This window comes from Mercenaria mercenaria, chromosome 12 (assembly GCF_021730395.1).
Source record: "Mercenaria mercenaria strain notata chromosome 12, MADL_Memer_1, whole genome shotgun sequence".
In the NCBI taxonomy this organism is placed as follows: domain Eukaryota; kingdom Metazoa; phylum Mollusca; class Bivalvia; order Venerida; family Veneridae; genus Mercenaria; species Mercenaria mercenaria.
The window spans coordinates 21,455,696-21,483,333 of NC_069372.1; the positions used below are offsets into that span (position 1 = coordinate 21,455,696).

Sequence of the window (27,638 nt, forward strand, 5' to 3'; positions counted from 1 at the left end):
TCAGTACATTTTCAGTGAACACCCCTTCTTTGTCCCATTTGGAAGGCATTAGACTTAGTGCAAAGCCACTATATGACATCCAGCTTTGATGGAAGAAAAGTTCATGAAGAAGCAGTGTTGGGACCATTGTTTTTTTTTTTTATTTAAATGAATGATATGAGCCGCGCCATGACAAAACCAACATAGTGGGTTTGCGACCAGCATGGATCCAGACCAGCCTGAGCATCCGCGCAGTCTGGTCAGGATCCATGCTGTTCACTTTCAAAGCCTACTGCAATTAGAGAAACCGTTAGCGAACAGCATGGATCCTGACCGGACTGCGCGGATCCATGCTGGTCGCAAACCCACTATGTTGGTTTTCTCATGGCACGGCTCATTAATGTAGTTGCTGCATAAACAGTAGAATTTATTGAGCTGTTTGATAGGTGGATGGTCCAATGTCCCATGTCTTCTAGTCTTCGTAAACACCCTAGTGGTAAATCTTGGTCAAAATGTTTGTCATTATAAAAGTAGAGGTTTGAAATTGGTCACCTTATTTGAAAAAGTAGGTCACTAGATCAGATAATAATAATGAAATATTGTTAATACTATAGAAACAGTATTTATCTGGTCCCAATGAAACTTGGTCAAACCGTTTGTCTTTTTGAAAATGTAGTCCACAGTTGGTTTACCAACTCACAGTTGTGGCCAAATCTTAATCGGTCGAAATGTTTGTCTTAATAAAATCTTGGACAATTAATCATAGACGCCTTGAAAACGATCTGTTTACCATGTTTTCTAAACCTGGTCAGAGTGTTTGTCTTTTTGGCATCCAAGCTGGGATTGAACTACGTCATCTGGGGATCGTATATTAGATAACAAGCTCAAATTATAAAAAAAAATCCATATTTCAAATCCACATTAAATGAAACCTAATTGGAATATTTGTCTTTATGAAGTTAGGTTAAGTTCCACAAGTAGGGTAAAAACAGGTCATCAAATCAAATAATAGAAAAAAAAGTTAATATTCTAGGAGCCACATTTTCTGCCAGATCCATTTGAAACCAAGTTTTTTTACGAAATCTAGGACAGACTTGGAACTGGATCAACATAACATATATTCAATATGTAGTCAAAACAGTCAGTCAGGTGAGCAACTTGGGGCCATCATGGCCCTCTTGATTGCTAATTTAAGGTTCTGTTATAAGGTTTAGGCTGTTTAACAGAAGAACTGTAAGCAGTAGCTTTGAATAAATATGAAATTGTGACCACAACATTTCGTGGTTTTGGCCAAAATGGCTATTTTATGGGAAAATCGGGGCTTTTAACCTTTGAACATTAAATGAATGGGAATTTTACCTGCTAGTTTGGATTTAATTTTGTGGGTTGAGTCAATGCAGAAAATTAGTTCCCACCAATATAAATGATTTTACATTAAGATTTAAAATAAGGATCTATTATAATTTATTATGTGGATTATACAAACTGGCAGCTTTGTATTTGTCAGCAGCTCAACATGCTGTAAAAAAAGAATATGATTTTTGGTGTCCATGTAGTTTAAACAGACAACCTCCACATTCTATGTGTTATTAATGAAAAACAAAATGTGAATACAGTTTGATGATACTGATGCGGGAGGCATATAGTGATTGTCCTGTCCATCCTTCCGTTCGTACGAGGTTAACCAAATGGGACCGTTTCTTCTAGAATTAATACTCCTTACTAGAATGACTCGATACTAATGCAGATGTAACCTGTGACCATTCCTTATCTTCAAACATCACCTGACCTCAGTTTGACCTTGACCTTGTTTTGGACTTAGTTTGCTTTGTATGGGCCATCTCTTGATTAACCAAATGGGACCGTTTCCTCTAGCATCAGTACCCCTTACAAGAATGACTTGATACTAATGCAGATGTAACCCGTGACCATTCCTCATCTTCAAACATCACCTGACCTCAGTTTGACCTTGACCTCCTTTTGGACTTAGGTTGCTTTGTATTGACAAGGATGCCACTGGGGGCATCAAGCGTTTATTGAACGCAGCTTCTTGTTTTGTTTTTTTAAATTGACTTTATAGATAATAAAAATTGTAATTTGTGATTAAAAAAATCTTTACCCAGTGAGCTGCTGATGTAAAATAGATAGATTTATAGAGAATTTAGTTTTGTTTTTTAGTAGTTTTGACAAAAATCTTGAGGGAAGCAGCTTTTTTAATAATTTAATGGCAAGAAATAACATGTAACTGTATTTATAAAAAAAAGGAAGTTGGTTGCCAGTGGTTTGACAGGAAGCTGTCAAGAGAGTTGCAGGCGTGGGACAGGAAGCTGAGATTTGCCAGTGTTAGAAAGGAAGCTCTGAGTCAGTAAGAAAAGCTCATACTAGGGTTATAAAATTCTTTTCTCTATTGGGACTATAGTCAATTGAACATAAATTATATTGCTATCGAGTGTTTGTATAAAAAGCGAATAAATTATGAAAACATAAGTTGTCTTTTTAATATGAATAAGTAATGTTATAGGTTTGTTGATACTAAATATTCAATGTCCAGCTTTGGTATCGGATCTGTGCGCGTCTCGTGTTTGAGGTATAGATTGTTTTAGATCCTCGGTTTATCTTCAGTAACAATATGACTATATGAGCTTGAAAATGCAAGACAATATTGTGAGACAATAAAAATACTTTCAGTTACATCTTTTAGATGGATCATAATTCTTTTGTACACAGATTAGAAAATTGCTGACGGTTCACTAGGTAGGTTACCATTTTGTAACGCTGTAGTCTTGTTCAAGCTTTTACAGTAGTAAAAACGGTTCACAAATATTTTGCAGATCCTCTCTGGGCGATGCTACTTACACGCCTTTATAGACACTTACCAAACATCAGTAACAAGGATTCCAGTGTACTCCCGAGATTGTTAATACAATCAGCCATGACTGATCTTTCACAGAGATGCCACCGACCTTGAAAAATCGGGGAAATATTTTCTTTGTCGGTTAATTGTTTGATTTTGAAAATTGGTCAGTGAAAAATTAAATTTCAGAAAAGTCTGGTAAAATTTTCAACTTTAAGCTTTGAACCTAAGCAAGAAATCTTGTTATACTTCTTTACTAAGATTTACACAGTAAATGGGTTAGCTTGCAAGCTTTAAGGTAGGAGGTGGCCCAGAAGAAACAGAATGTTTGCAATCCAGATAAAATATGACCAACCCATTATGATACAGGGAGAGGGGAGGTAAGTGCACACATACTGAACAAATGCTAGTTTTACTGAAATCCAATGGTTTATAAGGTACATAGTCTGATGTAATGTATCAAGTGTTCCGTTTATATTCAAAGATAGATAACTTTGTTGGTTATATTGGTTTACTGTGAAATCATTAATATTTGTAGGGGACTAATTTTTGTGGATTTCGTGGTTTAGTCAATCCACAAAATTTAATCTCAACGAACAAGTAAAATTCCCATTTATTTTTTGTTCAAAAGTTTAAATCCACGAATTCATATCCCCATGAAATTGCCAGTTTGGCCCAAACCACGAAATTAAATGATTTGACAGTATTTATATTGTTTCTAGTACTGCCATCAATGACTCGTAGAACTAAATAAGTCTGGTCAGTGACTGTTTGCATTATATTTAAACCATGATTGGCTATAGAGAAAAAACAGTGGATATGAAATGAATCTGTGTAATGGCCTTCAATCTCCAAGTGAGACATTGAGCCTAGCAAACTAGGTTGTGTGCTTTATAAGGTACACAACAGATGCTAATTTAAAGAAGATAAAATAAGACCTGGGTCCAGCTTGCAGCTTGCATTTTTGTCATATTATGATGGTAAACATATGTATTTGAAAATTTTTGTGGCGGTAAGCCTACCGGATGGAACGACTGATGGACCAACCAGAGGATGCCTGCGATGTAGTTCCAATATACTTCATTTCTGAGAGTATAACTAAGCCTTTCAAGTTTTGAATTGAATTTTACACAAATTTTTGCCGTGTGATGAAGGGCAGAATACGACTTTCATTGATGAAAATTTAAGGCCGAGGCCCTACAGCGAAATAAATGGTTAAGTATGTAGTATTTTTTGTCTACTCTACCCCTTTGCGTGTCTTAAAGAAAGCAGATACAGAACACAACTTTGTTGTGTCGGTACATATATGGTCATAATTGTTCAGGGAAATAAAATTAAATACAGGCAGATTTTTGTCATTGTGGTAGTGTTTTGTATCAGTGACCTTGCCCTTACGAGGTACCTGACCCTAATCCAGAAGACGTCTCTTCCTTACTAAGATCAATCCTTATCATTTATGTGAAGTTTGACATTTATAGGGACAATAGTTTAAACAATATAACAAAACTGAGACCCTTGCCATAGAACTTTCTCCAGTCAAGCTAACATGAAGTAGTACATAGGTAAACGGAAGGACCATTAACAAAAACCTGTGGCATTTTTTTAATGTACAGAAAAATAACTGGGACAAGGCAGTTTTTGGACCATCACTAGAGATGGTTCTTGCACTTGTAAAGGTGGTAATTTGTTTCTCAAAGAGGTGTAATTTCAATGACAAAAGTTCCTGACAATAAACAACTTTCCTCCAAACACAAACACATGGAAGGCATAAAAACTGGAAAGACTGGTTCAACTAGTATCAGTTTTATTATCAATAATAGATAAACAGGTGTCAGCAAATTCTGTAAAGATTGGTTCCTGCATTGCCTTCTCAAGCTGGGCACTAGGATTCTCGGAATGCACTAGCGATGTCATCATATGTCGCAAATGTGGATTGCACAACATTTCTTTCAACTCATCTGATTTTTCTGAAATAGTAAATAACAAAAATGAATACACAACTACCTATGGAACACACCTCCTACACTGAATTACCATCTTTTATGTATATGCTGCATTAAAATATTGTGTTATACGAAATGTGTAATCATTAAATGTTTTATTCATACTCATACTGATGTTTAGTTTTGTAGAATTGATTCTAATACTTTCAAACACAACTCATTTCAAATGAAATAGGTCAATATCTTGCATGCCTCAGCACATATCAAAAGTACCCTGGAGGTTCTGTTTGACTGTAACAGGTAGATTTATTAAAACAGTCCAAGTCCTTCCCTACACTGACATTTTATTCCTCAAAGTTTACCTTATATAGTCGGTTTAACCCTTACCATGCTGGATACAACTGAGTCTGCATTTGCGACCAGTATAGATCATGATCAGCCTGCACATCCATGCAGTCTGATCAAGATGCACACTGTTCGCCATTCAGTCAGTATCTTTTTGGTAAGCACCCCTTTTAACAGTTAACTGTACTATCCAAACTGAAAAAATGGACATATCAAGTTCATTATAGAAATTTAGCAGTGTAAGGGTTAATTCATTTTTAAAGCTAAAGTTAAGTAAATTAAAAACTAGAATGTGTCTGTAGGACACAGGGTGTGCTCCCCACTGGTACATTTGTCACAAATATGGGGCAATAATTCAAATGTTTGCAGTCTTAATAGCCTCAACAAACATTTTATGAAAAGGATTCATTATTCTAGGCCCTATACTTTTTGAGCTATGAGCATCACAAACAAAAAATCCACTATTTTGGCTATTTCAAGGGCCATAACTCTGTAATAAGAGCTAAGATTCTCAAGAAGAATGCCAAATGTGCAAGGTCACATCACGATAATGACTCCAGCAAGGTTTCCTGAATTTACATCTAATACTTTTTGAGCTGGACACATAATTATGTGAAAAAGTGCACTTTTTTACTATTTCAGGGGCCATAACTTTAAAAATAGGGGGTGGAGCCAGCCAAAAAATTAGAAGTGTGCATGTTTATATCATGATTAAGACTTATGCAAGTTTTCAACCATTTATATGAAATACCTTTTGAGCTAGGTGCGTCACAAGGTGGAAATGTACATTGTTGACTATTTCAGGGGCCATAACTCTAAAAATAGGGGGCGAACCCAAATGAAAAATAGGAGGTGCGCAAGTTCATATCATGATTAAGACTCATGCATGGTTTCATGAATCTATATCAAATACTTTTTGAGCTAAGCATGTCACAAGGTGAAAATGCGCATTTTTGACTATTTCAGGGGCCATAACTCTGAAAATAGGGGGCGGACCTAAATGAAAAATAGGAGGTGCGCAAGTTCATATCATGATTGAGATTCATGCAAGGTTTCATGAATCTATATCAAATACTTTTTGAGCTAGGCGTGTCACAAGGTGAAAATGTGCATTTTTGACTATTTCAGGGGTCATAACTCTGAAAATAGGGGGCGGAGCCAGATGAAAAATAGGAGGTGCACAAGTTCATATCATGATTAAGACTCATGCAAGGTTTCATGAATCTATATCAAATACTTTTTGAGCTAGGCGTGTCGCAAGGTAAAAATGAGCATTTTTGACTATTTCAGGGGCCATAACTCTGAAAATAGGGGGCGGAGCCAGATGAAAAATTGGAGGTGCGCAAGTTCATATCATGATAAAGACTCATGCAAGGTTTCATCAATTTATATCAAATACTTTTTGAGCTAGGCGCGTCACGAACTTCGGACAGACAAGACCAAATCTATATGCCCCCACCACTCATGGGTATGGTGGGGCACAAAAATATGCATAAGGTTTGGTATCGATCCTTTCTGATATATTTTGTGCAAACCGGATCCAGAGTAGAGGTAGTTCCGACAATCTCGATCATCAAAATGAGACAATCTGCTCAACATGCAGAAGGTACTTCCATACCTAGACCATCTTCAGACACACAGAACCCTACCAACTCCCTGATATCATGGTCATCTTCATAAAACATTTGATGAACACCAGTCAATCAACAATACGACGGACTGATTGGGAGGAGTTTCCTGGTAAGAAGATGAGGATAAAATTTTCCTTAAACAAAACTCCCTTTCTCAAAGAGGTGTAATTAAGATGCTTTTACTCTTACATAATCCTTACCTAAAGTTTCCAGTTGTTCTATACTAACTCTGTCTTCAGATTCCTCATCATTTAAAGTAAACTCTGGAAAGGTGGTTTCTGCAACACAAAAAGTACAAACGCATGTCATAAATACTGGTACCACCTTTAAAGCAGTGACGCTTGAAATGTCCTTGCTAAACAGTTGCTGAACAATGCAATATACATTAAAACTAGACTATAGAAGTATTTGAACTTCTTACTATTTCTAATCCTTGGTTGAGATCTGCTCACAATTTTTGTATGGCCTATAAATTAAGACACTGAATTTTCAGATTATCTCCCTTCCATCATAGCAAGTAAAGTTATTAAAAGCTGTGTGAAAAATGATTTTCTTACAGAACATTACTGAAATCCTTGTTTGGATAACTATTCACAGTTCTGTAACTCTAAAATAAAAAATATTTTTCTCATAGCTTTTTATGCCCCCACTTCGGGAAGGGGGGCATATAGATTTGCCCTTGTCCATCCATCTGTCTGTCCTTCCGAGAATGTTGTGTCGTGCCTAGCTCCAAAAGTATTTGATGTAGAGTCACAAAACTTTACAGGAATGTTGGTCAGCATGTGTAGTTGTGCACCTAAGGTTTCGCGTTCGGATTCATCCAGTCCTGTAGGAGTTATGGCCCCTAACTTAGTAAAAAAATTGGTCATTTTAATGTTGTGTAGTGGGGGCACATGGACACATTTCTAGTTTATAACTGTATGGCAAATATATGTTGTACAGAACGCTAGTCTGTGAAGGGCAAAAATCTAAAGCGAAAATACATGATAGGGAAGGTAACTGAACAGTTCACCGTGCACCTACCTGGTTTGTCTGTGATGTCTGTAACTTTGTTCTCTTCTAAAGGCTCCTCCTTTTTGCTACAATCCTCTGTAATGAAATAATCAGCTTAAATGGTAAACCTTTTAGGTTTATCATAAAAAACCCCTGTGTCAGGCAAATATGATTCAATTAAAGCCATAATGTGGAAATGGTGGCTTAAATATTTGACAAACTAAAACAAAATGTGCCTAAAATGAGTGGAAATTAGGTCTCTTAAGTGTAACCATGGACAAACAGAACTTGCACCTGCTTGAGAAAGTGTCTGTACAAGAATGAAATGGTCAATAAAAAGTAAAATATTTGCTACAAAAAGTACAATAAAATGCAAATGTATTGCAGGTTTGTGCTGTTTATACATTGTACATTGCACAGTACACCTTTTTCCTTTCCTTTTGTTTTATCTTGTCTGTCGTTGGACTAACACTTTACAAGCAAAATCTATAACTGTCTTGTCAACTTTTATCACTGCAGTATGCTATCATATCCAACTGGTGATATGAAAAACAATATACATTTACCATAAATCAAAACTAGCAATTTTATGCTGGAAATATTAAACTCCTGGGGAATATGCTGACTAATGTTGTTATACCTCACATCAATGCTACATGCAAATTCCCAATTAATATATCATATTCCTTAGTCATGCTTAATTAGTATATTGGTTTTCACCGCATGTGACATTATCACTAATTCAATATCACATTGTGCAGTAATGCTATCTGGATTTGGAGCATGTGATATTGTTTTTCGTATCTCCCATTGGTTAACATACACAAGTTGGCCAAGCACTTATTGATTGATATTTATTTATTAAACGCTCATCTAATGACAAAAAAGATAATCACAAAACAAAAACAAGAGGACCATGATGGTCCTGAATCGCTCACCTCTTCCCACATGACCCAGTTTTGAGTATGAAGTTGTTTTTTCTATTATTTGACATAGTGACCTAGTTTTTGAGCTCATTTGACCCAGTTTTGAACTTGACCTAGATATCATCAAGGTGAACATTCTCACTAATTTTCATGAAGATCTCATGAAAAATATGGCCTCTAGAGAGAGGTTTTTCTATTTTTATACCTACTGGCCTAGTTTTTGACTGCACGTGACCCAGTTTCGAAACTGACCTAGATATCATCAAGGTGAACATTCAGATCAATTTTCATGAAGATCCATTGAAAAATATGGCCTCTAGAGAGGTCAAAAGATTTTAATAATTTTAGACCTACTGACCTAGTTTTTGACCGCAGTTGACCCAGTTTCAAACTTGACCTAGATATCATCAAGATGAACATTCAGACCAACTTTCATACAGATCCCATGAAAAGTGTGGCCTCTAGAGAGGTCACAAGGTTTTTTTATTATTTGACCTACTGACCTTGTTTTTTACAGCACATGACCCAGTTTCAAACTTGACCTAGATATCATCAAGGTGAACATTCTGACCAATTTTTATGGAGATCCATTCACAAGTATGGCCTCTAGAGAAGTCACAAGTTTTTTCTATTTTTAGACTTACTGACCTAGTTTTTGACCGCACATGACACTGTTTTGAATTTGACTTAGATATCATTAAGATGAACATTCAGACCAATTTTCATACAGATCCCATATAAAATATGGCCTTTAGAGAGGTCACAAGGTTTTTCTATTATTTGACCTACTGACCTAGTTTTTGAGGGCACGTGACCCACTTTCGAACTTGACCTAGATATCATCAAGATGAACATTCACACCAACTTTCATACAGATCCCATGAAAAATATGGCCTCTAGAGAGGTCACAAGGTTTTTCTATTATTTAACCTACTGACCTAGTTTTTGAAGCATGTGACCCACTTTCAAACTTGACCTAGATATCATCAAGATGAACATTCTGCACAATTTTCATGAAGATCTCATGAAATATATGGCCCCTAGAGAGGTCACAAGGTTTTTCTATTTTTAGACCTACTGACCTAGTTTTTGACCGCACATGACCCAGTTTCGCATTTGACCTAGATATCACCAAGATGAACATTCAGACCAATTTTCATACAGATCCCATGAAAAATATGGCCTTTAGAGAGGTCACAAAGTTTTTCTATTATTTGACCTACTGACCTAGTTTTTGATGGCACGTGACCCAGTTTCGAACTTGACCTAGATATCATCAAGGTGAACGTTCTGACCAATTTTCATGAAGATCTTGTGAAATATATGGCCTCTAGAGAGGTCACAAGGTTTTTCTATTTTTAGACCTACTGACCTAGTTTTTGATGGCACGTGACCCAGTTTCGAACTTGACCTAGATATCATCAAGGTGAACATTCTGACCAATTTTCGTGAAGATCTCATGAAATATATGGCCTCTAGAGAGGTCACAAGGTTTTTCTATTTTTAGACCTACTGACCTAGTTTTTGACGGCACGTAACCCAGTTTCGAACTTGACCTAGATATCATCAAGATGAACATTCAGACCAACTTTCATAAAGATCCCATGAAAAATGTGACCTCTAGAGTGGTCACAAGCAAAAGTTTACGGACGCACGCACGGACGGACGGACGACGGACACCGCACGATCACAAAAGCTCACCTTGTCACTTTGTGACAGGTGAGCTAACAAGCGCACTGAAATGCGGAGCAATATACGCCCGAAGGTATGGCCTTAGACCCCTAAGTGCGACTTTAACCTTGAAGCGAGCCATCCGAAACATGCGCTTTGCATGTCCTCTCGATGAGGTGAACATTTGTGCCAAGTTTCTTTAAAATCCTTCAAGCAGTTCAAGAGTTACAGAGCGGACACGAAACAAGGTCATATGACCTTTGAGCCTTAAGTGTGACCTTACCCTTGAAGCGAGCAATCAAAAACATGTGCTCTGCATGTTGTTTCGATGTGGTGAACATTTGTGTCAAGTTTCTTCGAAATCCTTCAATAGGTTCAAGAGTTACAGAGCGGACACGAAATTGCTAATGGATGGACTGACAGATGGACTCTAGTGTCATAACATAATATGTCCCTTCGGGTGTATAACAGAAATAACTATAAAGTTCTTACAGCAAATTTGCCATTATTTCTCGGTATAACCTCCTGCCTTTTACAGACAAAAAATCTTTACTTGTGATATGTCAATCTTTAATGGTGTTAATATTCTACTTTTTATCAATTATTTCAAAAAATCATTAACTCATGTTGATTTAGACCCTTTTTATGTTTTTGGTATAATAAAATGAATATTGCATTCCTGAATGGGTCATATAAAAATTGTTACCCCTTGAAGTATGAGTAAAGATCTCGGCTGATGCCATAATTTGTTCATTTTCATATATCTATGAGGGAACATTTTCATATCTCCCTCTCAGGAATGCAATATTCATATTATATGAAAAGAAAATATCACATGCACAGAAAATGAAAATAGCACTTTTTTGAAAGTTGACAATATACCGACACCCTCGCTGACCTGTGTTATTTGTTCTATCATTTATACCAAATCTTTATCAAACTAAAAAGTTAGCCTAAACACTGAATTTCTTTGATTGCAACTTTTTCTCTGGATTTCCTGATCAGTAACATATATGCATCTTTTTATCTAGTTCTCTATAGATTTCTACAGTAAGTCTCCTGGATGCCTGTTATTACAGGTGTTCTTGTAATGAATAACATCCAGCATTGAGATATTCGGAAAAATAATCACACTTTCAGACTGTTCAAAATGAAATATTCAAAATAAATTCCTGATTATATATGGAAATTTTACATTGAGTACTTCCTTGTGGTATAATAACTTAAGAAATAATATAATAATATATATCATATAATATCAAGCTAAACTGATGGAGAATTTTGTATTCTCCATTTACATAGGGTATTTAGTCAAATTTCATTCTGACTTTTTGACTTGATAGGCAAAATTAGTTCGAGTTACAGCTAGTTTGAGTGTTGGAACCATATACATTTTATATAGGAATTTTGCCGGGACCTGACAATAACTTTGAGCAAAGGATGGTGTTCAAATTATCCAAGTTCGAGCAAATGAAGTTCTACTGTAATAATATATGAGCCGCACCATGAGAAAACCAACAGTGCGTTTGCGGCCAGCACGGATCCAGACCAGCATGCGCATCTGGTCAGGATCCATGCTGTTCGCTAACAGTTTCTCTAATTGCAATAGGCTTTGAAAGCGAACAGCATGGATCCTGACCAGACTGCGCAGATGCGCAGGCTGGTCTAGATTCATGCTGGTCGCAAATGCACTATGTTGGTTTTCTCATGTTGTGGCTCAATAAAAGTATCTTACCTTTATGTGTCTTGTAACATGCTAGTGAACAGCTGAAAAAGAAATTGTGAAACTTTTTTATTAATCTCTTTCGCATATGCCAAGAATATTACATAATCTTACTTTATAATTATGATTTAGATCAAAGCATGAGGTAATTGAAAATGAAATCTTTAACTGATCTGGGTTGGTGAGCTTTGGTTAATGCTTTAGACACTTCACTGTAAACTATAAGTGTAACACTAGAGTAAACCACATTGCTTTATATTCTAACAAGGCCTAACTAATTTTCCTATGAAACAAAGAAGACTGAAACTGTGTGTAAATATGCAACAAAGTCAGAGTTCACAATTATTATGTCCTAGTGTCAAATGTCACCGCACTGTGCTGGAAAAGAAAACTACACAAACTAGCAAAATTTAATATTTGATGACTGTTGTTAGGGATGAAAATAGTAATCCTTGATGTCATGTTAGAATAAAAATAAGATATCTCAAACAGTGATCTGCTCTTGAATTAAGTCGCTTTCATTCAGATGCATATTGTTATATCACTCGTGTTGCACCCTTGTGATATTTTTAAAATTCCTTAACCTTTGAACCCCAAAAAATGATTTTATTCAATGACAAATCACTGTTTGAGATATATTGTTTCTTAATTCAATAAAAGTTGCAAAATGATAAGGTGATTTTGTTTTTTTGCCACTACACCAATACTTACTACACAATCCTACACTGGGGACATCTGTACTTGTGCTCTACCTCTTTACAGATCTCACATATAGCTTTCTTGATCATTTCTCTTCTTTAATATCTATCAGCTGAAACTATAAATTACATTCATTTACCACATTTGTTATTCTTAAATACCCCCAAAAAACCTATAATACCTAATGTATAATTAAATATGGCTATACATTGTAACTCTAGTTTCCGGTACAATCTTGCTGATTATCAAACATGACAAAAATTTAGAGGTATATAAATTTGGTGAAAGTTTGAAAATAAAACCTCTTATGAGCAGACAATGTGACTATAACAATTTTCATTAAATGAAGCATCCCAACTCTTTGGACTATATTTTTTACCCTTTATAAAACTTGTCTGATTTTCATGTGTTACAGTTTGTGGGGACTGTTCGTTGATGTGGCCTCAAAAAGCAATCAGGAAACATGACAATACTGTGTACAGTTCCTGGGCCAAAATTATCCTGTAACCTTGTAATGGTTATCAATCTATGGCTACATTATGAGCATATACTCTGACTCAAGAAATTTGGTCTGTTATATGGTAACAATAGAACAAAACATCAACAGTTTAGGAATAGTACTGTATACATGTGTAAGTATATATTACGATGTCAGCAATAAGCCTACAGATCTGTTTGAAGCTTCTTTTCTACAGCAGCACTGTCTGGTTGATGCCATTTGTGACGTTACTAGTAACTTACTGCTGGCTTGGATGCTGCTTTGCAGTGTAGAACAGGGCATCATTCAATTGATCAATGTGATTTAATAATGTTAGCCGCTTCTCAGGGACATACCCAGACTTTTAACAAGAGCTGTCACAGGAGACAGCGCGCTCGACAATTTCGATGCTTGATAATGAAACTGGGCACATTTGAGAAAGCTAGAGCTGTTACTGGAGTGTTTAATGACTCCAGTTTGAATGAAGATACTGGACAATAGCTTGAGTCTGTGTCAAAAGTATTAAGTAATAAGAGAAATAAAGTGTACCAAAACATTAAGTAAGTATAATTTCTTAGCAAAAAGGGGGCACAATTCATGAAATATTGGTGCAAGAGTGATGCACCTTGTGTCATAATGATGTGGGTGATGATGTGGAACAACTACTTTAAGTTTGAATCAAATCCAATTAGTAATAACTGAGATAGAGTGAAAGTGCACCAAAACTTTAACCTGAAATTCTATGTAAAAAAGGGAGATAATTCATGAAATAATGGTGCTAGAGTTATGGTCCTTGTGTCATATAATGTGAGTGATGATGTTGAAAAAAAATTTTAAGTTTGAATCAAATCCTCTCTGTTATAACAGAGATATAGTGAAAATGCATCAAAATTAACCTTATTCTAAGTAAAAGGGGGGCATAATTCATGAAAAATTTGTGCCAGAGGTAAGTAAAAGGGGGATAATTCTAAAACATTGGTGTGAGAGTTATGGCCATGGTGCCAAATGATGTGGGTGATGATAAGGAATAACTATTTTAAGTTTGAAACAAATCCATCAAGTAATTACAGAGACGAAGAGAATGTGCATCAAAACTGTAACCAAGGTGCGGACGCGGAAAGACGCCGACGCCGGGTAGAGTAGGACAGCTCTCCATAATTCGTATAGTTAAGCTGAAAGCTATGCACACATAGTAAATACTAATGTTTAGATACACACCACTAAAAGGGTCACTGTATAGGAGTGGGTTCACCATCTCCAGGAATATTTTTTGAAATATTTACTTCAACTAGTGCACTCTGGCTGTTTCTCAGGGTAGGTACATGTATAATCAGTTTTTGCAAATTTAAAAACAAGATCATCACGTCAAACCATCACTCACCATCCGAAATATTGTTTACCAGAAATAAACGTCAAAACACAAGTTTGTTACTGTTTTAAACAATGCACCCTAAAGTTTAGTCCAGGGTTTTTTCTGGCTAATTTGGGAACATACATGTAGCCTATACCCTTTAAATTGGGAATTTTTACGCGTAAATGTTTCAAATTGGGAAATATTTAGTCCCATCTAGGATATAGTAAGGATGTGTTTAAGCAATGTAGATTGGGAATTTTTGCCTTCATTTTGGGAAAATACATACTTTTTGGCATTGGGAATATAGCCGAATAACGGCTATAAAAACGGCTGAAAAAAAACCTGTTTACACACATTTTATATGGCTCCACTTTGTGTCATGTGATCAATAACCACAATGTCAGCAACAAGAGTGTAATGACGGACATATAAATACAGAGAGGTAGCGGCTAAGCCAAATGAAATATATAATGTTTACTCTTTATTAATGTGTTTTACTGTTTTGTTTAAACCATAAAATGATTCAGTTTTATTTTGTTTCGTTTAAGTATTTTGCCTGATCGTGTTTCTACCTAAATCTATTTTCTCCACAGAAAAGGTCTTTACTGGTTTTGACGTAAAAAAAGGGGTTCTGCCCTATCACAAAATATCTCAGCATAAGTTCTGACGTTCAAATTATTTGGATTACTGGTATTATATAATTTAACAGGATCAGTGAATTGTTGGTCCCTAACTCGTGGACTGGATCGGAGCGCTACATGCCTGACATTTTACAGCCGTAATTGGAAACTGTACAGATTTGTCTATCATCTACTGTATGTGTCAGGTCGGAGATCATCACAAATCGGTGTGTTATCTACAAATCTGTAGTTAACACATCAATCAGTAGTTATCAGTAACTACCGATCTGTAGATAAATAAGAATAAAAAATTAAAATACCCTTTTAATTTTGTAAACAAGAAAATCCAGGTGTTGAAGAACGCTTGCAATAAATGGTATCAACTTCCGCTATCGGAACAAAGTTATTTCAAACAGTTCTGAGGAATAGTATCTTCCGTTTTTTGCATTTTTCAAACATCATAATTTCAATTTTACACAAATGCAGCCATTAAAATCAATTGAAACCACTTTATAACGCTTAAATTTGCATTTAAAACACCTACAGCATTTCCATGCCGTTGATCCATTCTTTGCAGTGCCCATAATGCATTTTATGTAAGGAGTTATTTTTGGATGCTGTTGCAAGTAAAAGTATGGTGTACAAACAGGAGCATACATTAGTAATACCTTTACAGTATGAAATACATCATTTATTTGATGTACAAGTTTTACACATAATAGTTGCAATGCAGTATCATCCACTGTTTATTTTTAAGTTTTGGGCTAATGGTGGCCATGCCCGTAAGAAGGTGAAAACCGTGCCGTAACCAAAATAGGGGAAAACTTGCGTCGTGATAAAAGCAATATTTTTCATAGATATGTTGCGCAAAGAAAGATAATTATTTAAAAATACATTGCCTCATGTTTTAAATGGTACAATTTACATTATCATGTCGATCTAGAAAGTGGAAAGGGTTTATATGTATTTTTTTCAATGGAATTTCTTTGAGAAATATGGGAAAGGGACCAAATTCCGGCCCCAAAACGGCCTAAAAATCACTGTTATCTATCTATCTTCCAGTGCTGTTGATGGAGGATGGAGGCGGGGTGCAAAAATGGTTGATCTGTCGAGAAAAATTTAGACGTTCTTGTCAATAAATATGGTATAAGAACCAAGTTACAAAATGTACCAATGCATTAAAATTCCCTTTCAAGCAGGCTATTCCATTTATTTGAACTAATCAGTTCTTCTTTTTCCAAAATTTTTGAGACTGGAAGGCATATAATATTATATATTCCCCCATTCTATGCTCCTACTTAATATTAAGCAAGTATTTACAGAAATAATAGTCTAAACCTTTCATTAAAAAATCTTAGTTTAATCATATTCGCGATTTTTACCCATACCCGTCTTCCGTACTTTAGCGACCTTTTGACGTGAGCCTGAAGATTTCAGTAAAAGTAGCCAATCACGAGCAGTGTTATTACTTTACAAGATGGCAAACATCGGATAGGAACGGAAATTGCAAAGTGAAAATAACTAAAATAACAGCTTTTTGCTTGAGATTTTTACAAGTAAAATGCATTTAGTAGTGAAACGTCAATTTATTTTCTGCTTCTGTATCTTTAATATTCGTTGTTGAAATTATATTTAGACAAATTATCGGAGACTTGCCTCCGATAAAACTTGTTGAAGGATAGGCATTTTCCGGATGATGAAAACAAACCTTTAAAATGAAAATTTCTAGATTTATGTATTGTGTATCTACAGATCGGTAGTTACTGATAACTACTGATTGATGTGTTAACTACAGATTTGTAGATAACACACCGATTTGTGATGATCTCCTACCTGTGTGTGCCAAGTAAGACTACTACATTTTTTTTCAACGAAAGCAAAGTTCTGAGACTGAAATAATGTTTCATAGGATCAAAACTGTCTCCGCACGATCGGATTTTCTCATTGAATTTCAAATGCAGTAAAGTGATAGCAAATTAGTAAACCATCAATTTTAGTAAAACATCCGTAAAATACATACCGATTGCTTGTTTGTTTACTTCAGCACCGGTTACACGTGCTCGGTGTGTCGTGTAATAAGTGTCGCGTGAGAAATGCTTTCCGGTCAAGATTGATTGTGTTTGTGGAATGAGTTGGTTTTTAACAGATAAGGAATTAGTTATCGCGGTAAGTGTCTAAGAATTTTCCGTAAAAAGTTATCCTGTGTTTGGTTTTATTCGAATTCTATCATGTCATTTTCTTTACATGTAATTTGCACGGGTTTATCAATTGAATAGTTTTCGGACGTAACAGTTGACATCTACATCTACATCTACATCTTTCACCCAACCGTCGATTTCCGACTATCACTGGGCGGCGCTGTCAGAGAAACAGTTGTTAAAGAACTGATATGTTACAATGATAAAAGAATAAAAGCTAAAAAAGACAGTATGCTACAGTTAAAATGGGACAGAGGCAACAGAATTACATACTGACCACCGCCAGCCTCTCTCTAAAGATACTGAGACTGGGGCTAGATTTAACATGAGTTGGTAGGGAGTTCCAGAGTCGGATGGTCCTAGGGAAGTAGGAGTTAGAAAAGTACTGAGTGTGAGACATGGGGATTAAGTAATTTAGGTTTCTAGTTGGAATAAGATGAGATTGGTCGACTGCAACTGTCTGGGTCCTTATTTTATAAAACATTACTAATGAATTGTGTAACCTTCTATATTGGAGTGTACTCCATTCTAAGGTTTTCAGCATTTGTGTAACACTACTGGTGTAACTGTAGTCATACATGACGTACCTAGCAGCTGACCTTTGGACATTTTCGACTTTGCTAGTGAGGGTTTTTTGCCAAGGATGCCAGACGCTTGAACAGTACTCAAGTTGAGGGCGGACATAGGTGTTATAGGCAGCAATTTTGACCTTTTTATTATCAGTTTTGACATTTCGTTGTATGAAGCGAAGAGTGGAAGTTGCTTTGGAAGTGATACTGTCAATGTGTTTGGACCAGTTTAGATCTTTGGAAATGGTTATGCCTAAGTATTTAGCTGCCTCACAAGTTTTTAACTCTATGTTGTGAAGTTTGTAGTGGTAGACTACAGGATTTTTCTTTCTAAAAATTCTAAGGACTTCACACTTGTCCGGGTTGAACTCCATGGACCATGTCTTCTCCCAGGTTTCTAAGCTAATCAGGTCTTGTTGCAGAGATATACTATCTGAAATGGAGTTGATGGTAAGGTATATTATGGTGTCATCTGCAAACATTCTTGCGTTACATTTGACGGAATCTGGTAAGTCATTGATATATACCAGGAAGAGACATGGCCAAGAACAGACCCCTGGGGAACTCCAGACAGTACAGGAAGTTCACTGGAAAAATGACCATCAACAGCGACTTTCTGGGAGCGGTTGGACAGGAAAGATTTGACCCATTTGGTAATTTGTGGGTTGACACCAAGGCTTTGTAGTTTATAAATTAGTCTAATGTGATCGACCTTGTCAAACGCCTTGGAGAAGTCCATGACAATAACATCTGTTTGTTGACCCTGTTCAGTGTTATTGTAAAGTTCCTGAGTGAAATTAATGAGCTGAGTCTCACAACTGTGACCTGATCTAAAGCCGTGCTGGAACTGGCTAAGTAGCTTATGCTTGTCAAAATAGGTCATAAGATTGGAAACAACAATGTGTTCAAGAAGTTTGGAAGCAATGCAAGTTAGGGAAATTGGGCGATAGTTACTAGGTTTAGACTTGGGACCTTTTTTAAATACGGGGGCTACGGTGGCTTTTTTCCAATCACTGGGTACTAGGCCAGATTCGAGAGATAACCTGTATATATGGGCAAGTACAGGAGCAATTTCATGGTGGAGTTCTTTTAGGATGCGTGGGGATAATTCATCAGGTCCTGAGGCTTTATGTCAAATTGAATGTGTGTAAACAGTCACGTCTCAGGAAATACTTATAAGTTATAACTAAAATTAGGAGTGCCTATCGAACGAAAAACCCACTCATGTATGGTTATAATTGAATTGTTCTTTCCTGTATTTTCAGTATTAAAGTGTGACATTTTGCCCAATTTCCCCTTCTCTTGTATCATGAAATGATATAATGTTTGTTATTTTAGACAGGTAACACACTGAAAATAAATTTCAAATGGTTTGAAAGCAAATGGATCAAAAACTGGCATTTTACTCAATTAAAAAGAATCCTTGTTTATTCTGGTAGGGTTAGAAAAATTGCAATAAATCATTTATTTATAATGCTACATTTGTATTAATTGTCATTTTTAGCTCGACTATTCGAAGTATAAGGAGAGCTATCCTACTCGACCCGGCGTCGGCGTATTTCCGCTTCCCCACCTTGGTTAAAGTTTTTTTACACTTTCTCTTTTTTCAACTTATCTCTGTAATTACTTGATGGATTTGATTCAAACTTGAAATACTTATTCCTCATCATCATCCACATCATCTGACATAAGGGCCATAAGTCTGGCACCAATATTTTATGAATTATCCCCACTTTTCACTTAGATTTTCAGGTTAAAGTTTTGATGCACTTTCACTCTTATCTCTGTTATTACTGAATGGATTTGATTCAAACTTAAAATAGTTGTTCAACATCATCACCCACATCATATGACACAAGGTGCATAACTCTGGCACCATTTTTCATGAATTATTCCCCCTTTTTACTTAGAATTTCAGGTTAAAGTTTTGGTGCACTTTCACTCTACCTTTGTTATTACTGAATGGATTTGATTCAAACTTAATTAAAATAGTTGTTCAGCATCATCACCCACATCATATGACACAAGATGCATAACTCTGGCACAATTTTTCATGAATTATTCCCCTTTTTACTTAGAATTTCAGGTTAAAGTTTTATGCTCTTTCACTCTATCTCAGTTATTACTGAATGGATCTGATTCAAACTTAAACAATTGTTCATCATCATTACCCTTATCATGTGACACAAGGTGCCAATTTTTCATGAATTATTTCCCCTTTTTACTTAGAATTTTAGGTTAAAGTTTTGATGCACTTTCACTCTGTCTCTGTTATTACTGAATGGATTTGATTAAAACTTAAAATAGTTGTTCAACATCATCACCAACACCATATGACACAAGGTGCATAACTCTGGCACCAATATTTAATGAATTATGCCCCTTTTGCTTAGGATATGCTTATATAGTGTTTTGATACATTTTATCTTTACCTCTCTTATTACTTTAAGTTGATATTTTGACATAGACTCAGGCTATTGTGCAATATCTTTATCCATAATTGGAGTCATTAAACACTCCAGTGACAGCTCTAGTTTCCTCAGATGTGCCCAGTTTCACTATCCAGCATCGAAATAGTCGAGCACGCTGTCTCCTGTGACAGCTCTTGTTCTTGATGCATTTACTACAGAATATTAAGGAATCCAGTTAGTGCCACATTGAATGTCATGTGTCGCCCTTTGACACACAACAATCAACGTGACACACAAGACAACGCACGGCATTTCAATGCAACGGATGACAATGTACAACGACATTTTAACATTTGAATGTCTCATTGTCGTGCTAGGTTTTGGCTAAAAATATTGCAGTAAAAATTGAGTGTTGTTGTTCATTGTAGAGTGTTGTGTCGTGTGTCACGTTAAATGTCGTGTGTTGCATTAATTTGTCGTGTATTGCACTAAGAATGCGACATGACATTCAACACAACAATGTACAACGACACTCGACATTATATTGCACAAATGTCGAAGAATTGTCGCATGTTGAGGTAATTTATTGAGGCCGACACAACATTCAACGCGACACACTACAAACACACTACAACGAGGAGTGACACACGACAGTCTATCGCGCAAAGGTCTTGGAATTGGCACATGTTGAGGTAATTTATTGAGGGCGACACATGACAATCGACACGACACACGACTTTCAATGCGACACGACACAACACTCGACAATGAACAACGACACTCAGTTTTTACTGCAACATTTTTTGCCAAAACCTAGAGTGACAATGAGACATTAAAATGTTGTGTGTTGTAGTATATTGTCATCCGTCGCATTGCAATGTTGTGCGTCGTGTCGTGTTGATTGTTTTGTGTCGCCCTCAATAAATTACCTCAACATTCGACATTTGCATGATAGACTGGCGTGTGTCATTGCTCGTTGTCGTGAGTCTGTTGAATGTTGTGTGTTGCCCTCAGTAAATTTACTTCGACATGTGACCGTGATATAATGTCGAGTGTTGTTGTACATTGTTGTGTATTGCCTTGAATGTTGTGTGCATGCTCTTAGTGTGACACACGACATTCAACAGGACACAGGACATTCAGCGCAACACACAACACGACACTCGACAATGAACAATGACGCATTTTTACTGCAATATTTTTTGCCAAAACCTAGCGTGAAAATGAGACATTCAAATGGTGTGTGTCTTGGTACATTGTCGTCTGCCGCATTGCAATGTCATGCATTGTGTTGTGTCGATTGTATGAGGGCGACACACGACATTCAATTGGCACTAACCGGATTCTGTAGAATGTATCTCTTTATTGCACCGTGGTAATCTAAGTGTTTTAAATTCTATAAGTTGTTTGTGCTGAAGAGTTCAATCTAAATCCACGGGAATACAAAAAAAAAAACTTGTAGACTGTAGCAAGATAATTAAATTGGATAAATTCTGTAACATCTCATGGCTCAGTCTGAAAAAGCAAGTGAATTTTCTACAAAAGTACACCAAAATACTGTTTTTTGAATGGTTAATCTGTTACTTAGAATAAAACAATTCCTTAGGCTTCTGAGAATATGAGAAAACAGCATGAAGGCAAATCTTTCTAGATGTATCTTAACTAAATGCACATAACCATTTTTAGCTCACATGTCACAAAGTGACAAGGTGAGCTTTTGTGATCGCGCAGCGTCCGTCATCTGTGCGTCCGTCCGTAAACTTTTGCTTGTGACCACTCTAGAGGTCACATTTTTCATGGGATCTTTATGAAAGTTGGTCAGAATGTTCATCTTGATGATATCTAGGTCAAGTTCGAAACTGGGTCAACTGCTGTTAAGAACTAGGTCGGTAGGTCTAAAAATAGAAAAACCTTGTGACCTCTCTAGAGGCCATGCTTTTCAATGGATCTTTATGAAAGTTAGTCAAAATTTTCAACTTGATGATATCTAGGTCAAGTTTGAAACTGGGTCACGTGCCATGAAAAACTTTGTAAGTAGGTCAAATAGTAAAAAAACCTTGTGACCTCTCTAGAGGCCATATTTTTCATGGGATCTGTATGAAAGTTGGTCTGAATATTCATCTTGATGATATCTAGGTCAATTTTGAAACTGGGTCACGTGCGGTCAAAAACTAGGTCAGTAGGTCTAAAAATAGAAAAGACATTGTGACCTCTCTAGAGGCCATACTTTTGAATGGATCTTCATGAGAATTGGTTAGAATGTTCACCTTGATGATATCTAGGTCAGGTTCGAAACTGGGTCACGTGCCCTCAATAACTAGGTCAGTAGGTCAAATAATAGAAAAAACCTTGTGACCTCTCTAGAGGACATATTTTTCATGGGATCTGTATGAAAAGTTGGTCTGAATGTTCATCTTGATGATATCTAGGTCAAGTTGAAAACTGGGTCAACTGCGGTTAAGAACTAGGTCAGTAGGTCTAAAAATAGAAAATCCTTTTGACCTCTCTAGAGGCCATATTTTTCATTGGATCTTCATGAAAATTGGTCTGAATGTTCATCTTGATGATATCTAGGTAAAGTTTGAAACTGGGTCAGGTGTGGTCAAAAACTAGGTCAGTAGGTATAAAAATAGAAAAACCTTGAGACCTCTCTAGAGGCCATATTTTTCATGAGATCTTCATGAAAATTGGTGAGAACGTTCACCTTGATGATATCTAGGTCAGGTTCAGAACTGGGTCACGTGCCTTCAAAAACTAGGTCATTAGGTCAAATAATAGAAAAACCTTGTGACCTCTCTAGAGGCCATATTTTTCAACGGATCTTCATGAAAATTAGTCAGAATTTTTATCTTGATGATATCTAGGTCAGGTTCAAAACTGGGTCACATGAGCTCAAAAACTAGGTCACTATGTCAAATGATAGAAAAAACGACGTCATACTCAGTTCAAAACTGGGTCGTGTGGGGACAGGTGAGCGATTCAGGACCATCATGGTCCTCTAGTTTCATTTGTGTCATTGTAGGACCAGAATAGTGATGCAAAATGGTGTTTATGTGTTTAAGATTTTACTGATATTTTGTGCTCAGAATTTGGATTCAAAAATGCACCAGAGGCCAACATTTACATACCTATATTTAAAACTGTGCAAGGGGAGACCCCAAAACACCAATGAAATATCAAAGTTTGCCGCGAACACATGTTGTGATTATGCATCGATCAACAATTACCTGCTCTTGTCAAAGCTCTTCATGAACAGTTTACCAAAAGATTACGTCTTCAAAGTTCTTCTCGCGAATAAAGCATGATCATCGTTCTTCTTGCAAACATCCCGCGAACTAGTACCAAATAAATCGTGGCATGACTGCGAGTAGCAGTGAATATCCCATGAATATTTCCTGCGAATATATATGTTTGCAGCATGTTCAGCATGTTCACATCTTTTTGACCATTTTGTAAGGGCCCCTTCTGTACATACCTCCATGCAGCACTACACGCCCCGACAGTCATGCATTTGCTGTTAACATGTATCCCTAATAAAATTTTTTTGAGTCTCTTACTGGGCATGCAAATTTTTTAAATTTTTTTTGTCTTTTCAGTGGTTTAAACAACAGTTCACACATTAAGCGCTTAACCTCATGATGTCATTGCAATTTGACAACTTGACACAGCATCAAGACATGACAGTGTTCATGCATAATAGCAGTTTTGTAATTATGTCTCCCCCAGGAGACATATTGTTTTTGCCCTGTCCGTCCGTCCTTCCATCCGTCCGTCCGTACGTCACACTTCATTTCCGAGCAATAACTGGAGAACCATTTGACCTAGAACCTTCAAACTTTATAGGGTTGTAGGGCTGCTGGAGTAGACGACCCCTATTGTTTTTGGGGTCACTCCGTCAAAGGTCAAGGTCACAGGGGCCTGAACATTGAAAACCATTTCCGATCAATAACTAGAGAACCACTTGATCCAGAATGTTGAAACTTCATAGGATGATTGGTCATGCAGAGTAGATGACCCCTATTGATTTTCGGATCACTCTGTCAAAGGTCAAGGTCACAGGGGCCTGAACATTGAAAACCATTTCCGATCAATAACTAGAGAACCACTTGACCCAGAATGTTGAAACTTCATAGGATGATTAGTCAAGAAGAGTAGATGACCCCTATTGATTTTGGGGTCACTCCATCAAAGGTAAAGGTCACAGGGGCCTGAACATGGAAAAACCATTTCCAGATCATATACATAGTAGAACCCAACTTGGGACCCAGGATGTTGAAACTTCATAGGATGATTGGTCATGCAGAGTAGATGACCCCTAACGATTTTGGGGTCACTCTGTGAAAGGTCAAGGTCACAGAGGCCAGAACATGGAAAACCATTTCCAATCAAAAACTTGAGAATCTCTCGACCCAGAATGTTGAAACATTCATAGGATGATTGTTCATGCAGAGTAAATGACCCCTATTGTTTTTGGGGTCACTCCGTTAAAGGTCAAGGTCACAGAGGCCAGAACATTGATAACCAGTTCCGATCAATAACTTGAGAACCACTTGACCCAGAATGTTGAAACTTCATAGGATGATTGAACATGCAGAGTAGATGACCCCTATTGATTTTTGGGTCAGTCTATTAAAGGTCAAGGTCACAGTGGCCGGTTCATGTAAAATCATTTTTTGGAAATGACTTGAGAACCACTTGACCTACAATGTTGAAACTTAATAGGATGATTGGACATGCAGAGTAGATGACCCGTATTTATTTTGAGGTCACTTGATCAAAGGTCAAGGTGACAGGAGCCTGAACAGTGACTTGAGAACCACTAGGCCAAGAGTGTTGAAATTTAGCGGAATGACTGGACATGCCAAGTAGATATTGCAGCCAACCATCAGTGTCTCTTTGACTTTCGCTCCTGACCCCAATTGACTTCTTGCCTATAGGACTTTGGGGGAGACATGCGCTTTTTTACAAAAGCATTTTCTAGTTTTCTTTCAAACCATATCGTTTTTAATGGTATATGAGCAATCGCAGTTTATAGGAAACCAGCATTGTATGATTTTTGAGCAGTTTTTACTTTATTGAATATCATTCTGAAAATTATTTACTGCAGGACTATTTTGCCCAATAAAGCTACCTCTGGTAAAAGGTTACAGTCCCAAAGCAAAGAAGTATGTTTTTTTCCACCTCGGAGCTAAAAATTCCCCAATGATTGTTATCATGTAGGGTTTTTGTTGTGTTTAAAAATAATAGATTTGTTACTTTGTATGAGTTTTAAGGTTAAATAAACAACAGTTACAATATACTATTCAACAATTATTAAAATGCCATAGATCTCACATTTGCAAATATTATCCAAAAAGGTATTTTCGTAAGTACATCAATTTTATTTTTATCATCATGGTACGTTTCAATTTTGCCCAAATTAGACAATTTCCAAGGACATTTTCCTAATTCCACTGGTGCTGATGGCATTCCCAAAATGATAAAAAAGAACTGTTCTGCTAAGTAGTTCTGGGAGTCAGGAATAGAAAACAACAACAAAAGAACAGTGCTTAAGAAAAAAATGTCCACAAGTCAAATGGTTTAATAACATGGGTGGTAAACGCACAATCCAATTCCCACTGGGAATATGCTGAAAATGGGTTGCGCGACTTCCGGTGCTGGTGTTGCGCATCAATATATACAAAATCGAGGTAGGTGGGTTTTTGTTTTTGTAAATAATGACACATTTACGAATGTTTTCGAAAAAAGCAAAATGCTGTTCGACACAAAAATGAATAAAGATCATATGTGTGAAATACCAACTTATCAATTTAAGAATCAGCTCTGTTATCACGAAAACTCTGCTGGCTCGAACTGTCAAAAAAAGCATGAGATCATGAAAAATGCCAATTTTCTTACTCTTGTGCCTTCTTCCTGGAAATGTGACGCATCTAATGATCAAACACGTGTAAAACAGTCATGAATATTACATACACTTGAATGAAATGTTGCTTTTGGGGGAAAGATTGGCAAAAAAATAATCGGGAATTGGGTTGCGCCCCGGGAATGGAGTTGCACGTATACATTATATACATTATGATGTATACGATCAACTCCATTCCCGGTGCGCAACCCCATTCCTGATTACTTTTTTGTCAATTATGTCCCCGTAAGCAGGATTTGAAGCAAATAATTTTGATATTCGTTACTTTATAACAGTTGAGTTATCATAAAAAGCATCAAAATTTAATGTCCTCAGATTAGGCATACGAGGTCAGAAACGTCCATTTTTGTTGATTTCATACTTTTTTCAAGCTTCTTGTGACAATCTTGTCGCCTGAGTTTTTGTGATAATAGAGCCGAATCATAACTTACAAACCAGATATTTTACACATATGATGTATTATCATATTTGTGTCGAATAATATTTTGCTTTTTTCGAGAAAATTCATTCTTGTCTCATACTAAGCAAAATCATAACTTCACATACCTCAGTTTCGTCTTTTTTTACACGCAACACCAGCACCGGACGTTGCGCAACCCATTTTAAGCGTATTCCCAGCGGGAATTGGATTGCTCGTTTACCACCGTGTTAAAGTGGCATTATGCGCATCCTACTGCACATAGTATGTTTTTGGTGAATGTTTTATAAAAGCAGTTTTCAGATGCTGTGCATTTAAATGTGTTAAATTAACGATAATGGTGCATAGGTATTTGAAGTTGATGCTTTAGAAATAAACAAATAGGACTAATAAAATGATTATACATGTAGTTCTTTTCTTCAGTCTTCTACACAGTGATCTCCCTTACCTATAGGCAAAGATTTCTGAAGTTGAAGGGAAGCAACCCCTACGTGCAGTTTGACTTTTCTTAAAAAGACTGCCCCAGTCAAAATAAGAAAAGTCTTATTTGGAAAGTTATTATTTCGTACTGCTATTAAACAGGAAGAGTTTGGTATATATGGTTAAAAGCTATAATTTCCTCCATTCAGTTTCTTTTTACACACACATCTATTTCAGCTGGATTTTTACTTGAAAAATGTGTGTAATTCCACTTTTAAGGTTTACTTTGACATATTAATACATTAAATATAGGCTGGATAATCTGTGGCCTTTTACCAAATATTCTAATATGGCTAACAATGTTGACGTCACGTCAACGTGATATTTAGCGCCATGTATGCATAGAGAAATAGCGCTTTCAAATTTCATGAAATATTTTACTTAATAACATGTTTTAAACGAAATGTCACATTGCACAAATGT

The 27,638-nt window shown here is 36.4% G+C and overlaps 2 protein-coding genes across 6 annotated transcripts in view; one reads left to right on the forward strand and one right to left on the reverse strand.

The window, feature by feature from the left end:
• Positions 1-4,620: 4,620 nt before the first annotated feature.
• LOC123534563 (zinc finger HIT domain-containing protein 3-like) lies at positions 4,621-17,498 on the reverse strand. Of its 2 annotated transcripts, none has more exons than XM_045316853.2 (6): positions 17,237-17,498; positions 12,777-12,876; positions 12,078-12,109; positions 7,776-7,841; positions 6,953-7,030; positions 4,621-4,800 (listed from the first exon to the last, which is right to left on the reverse strand). In XM_045316853.2, exons 2-6 carry the CDS (start codon positions 12,851-12,853, stop codon positions 4,622-4,624), a joined length of 432 nt encoding a protein of 143 aa, XP_045172788.2. In that variant the 5' UTR covers positions 12,854-12,876; positions 17,237-17,498; the 3' UTR covers position 4,621. The 2 variants fall into 2 exon arrangements, with proteins under 2 accessions (XP_045172788.2, XP_045172787.2); XM_045316852.2 differs by having other exon boundaries at positions 12,777-12,882; positions 17,237-17,496.
• The window catches only part of LOC123534070 (uncharacterized), a 56,177-nt gene continuing 45,812 nt past the window's right edge, over positions 17,274-27,638 (forward strand). For 2 of the 4 annotated variants that reach the window (XM_053519396.1, XM_053519397.1), the window contains exon 1: positions 17,334-17,382. The gene's annotated coding sequence lies outside the window, so the exon portion shown is untranslated. Of the gene's footprint in view, positions 17,383-27,638 lie in introns of all 4 variants that reach the window. The other 2 variants (XM_053519394.1, XM_053519398.1) reach the window with 2 other exon arrangements.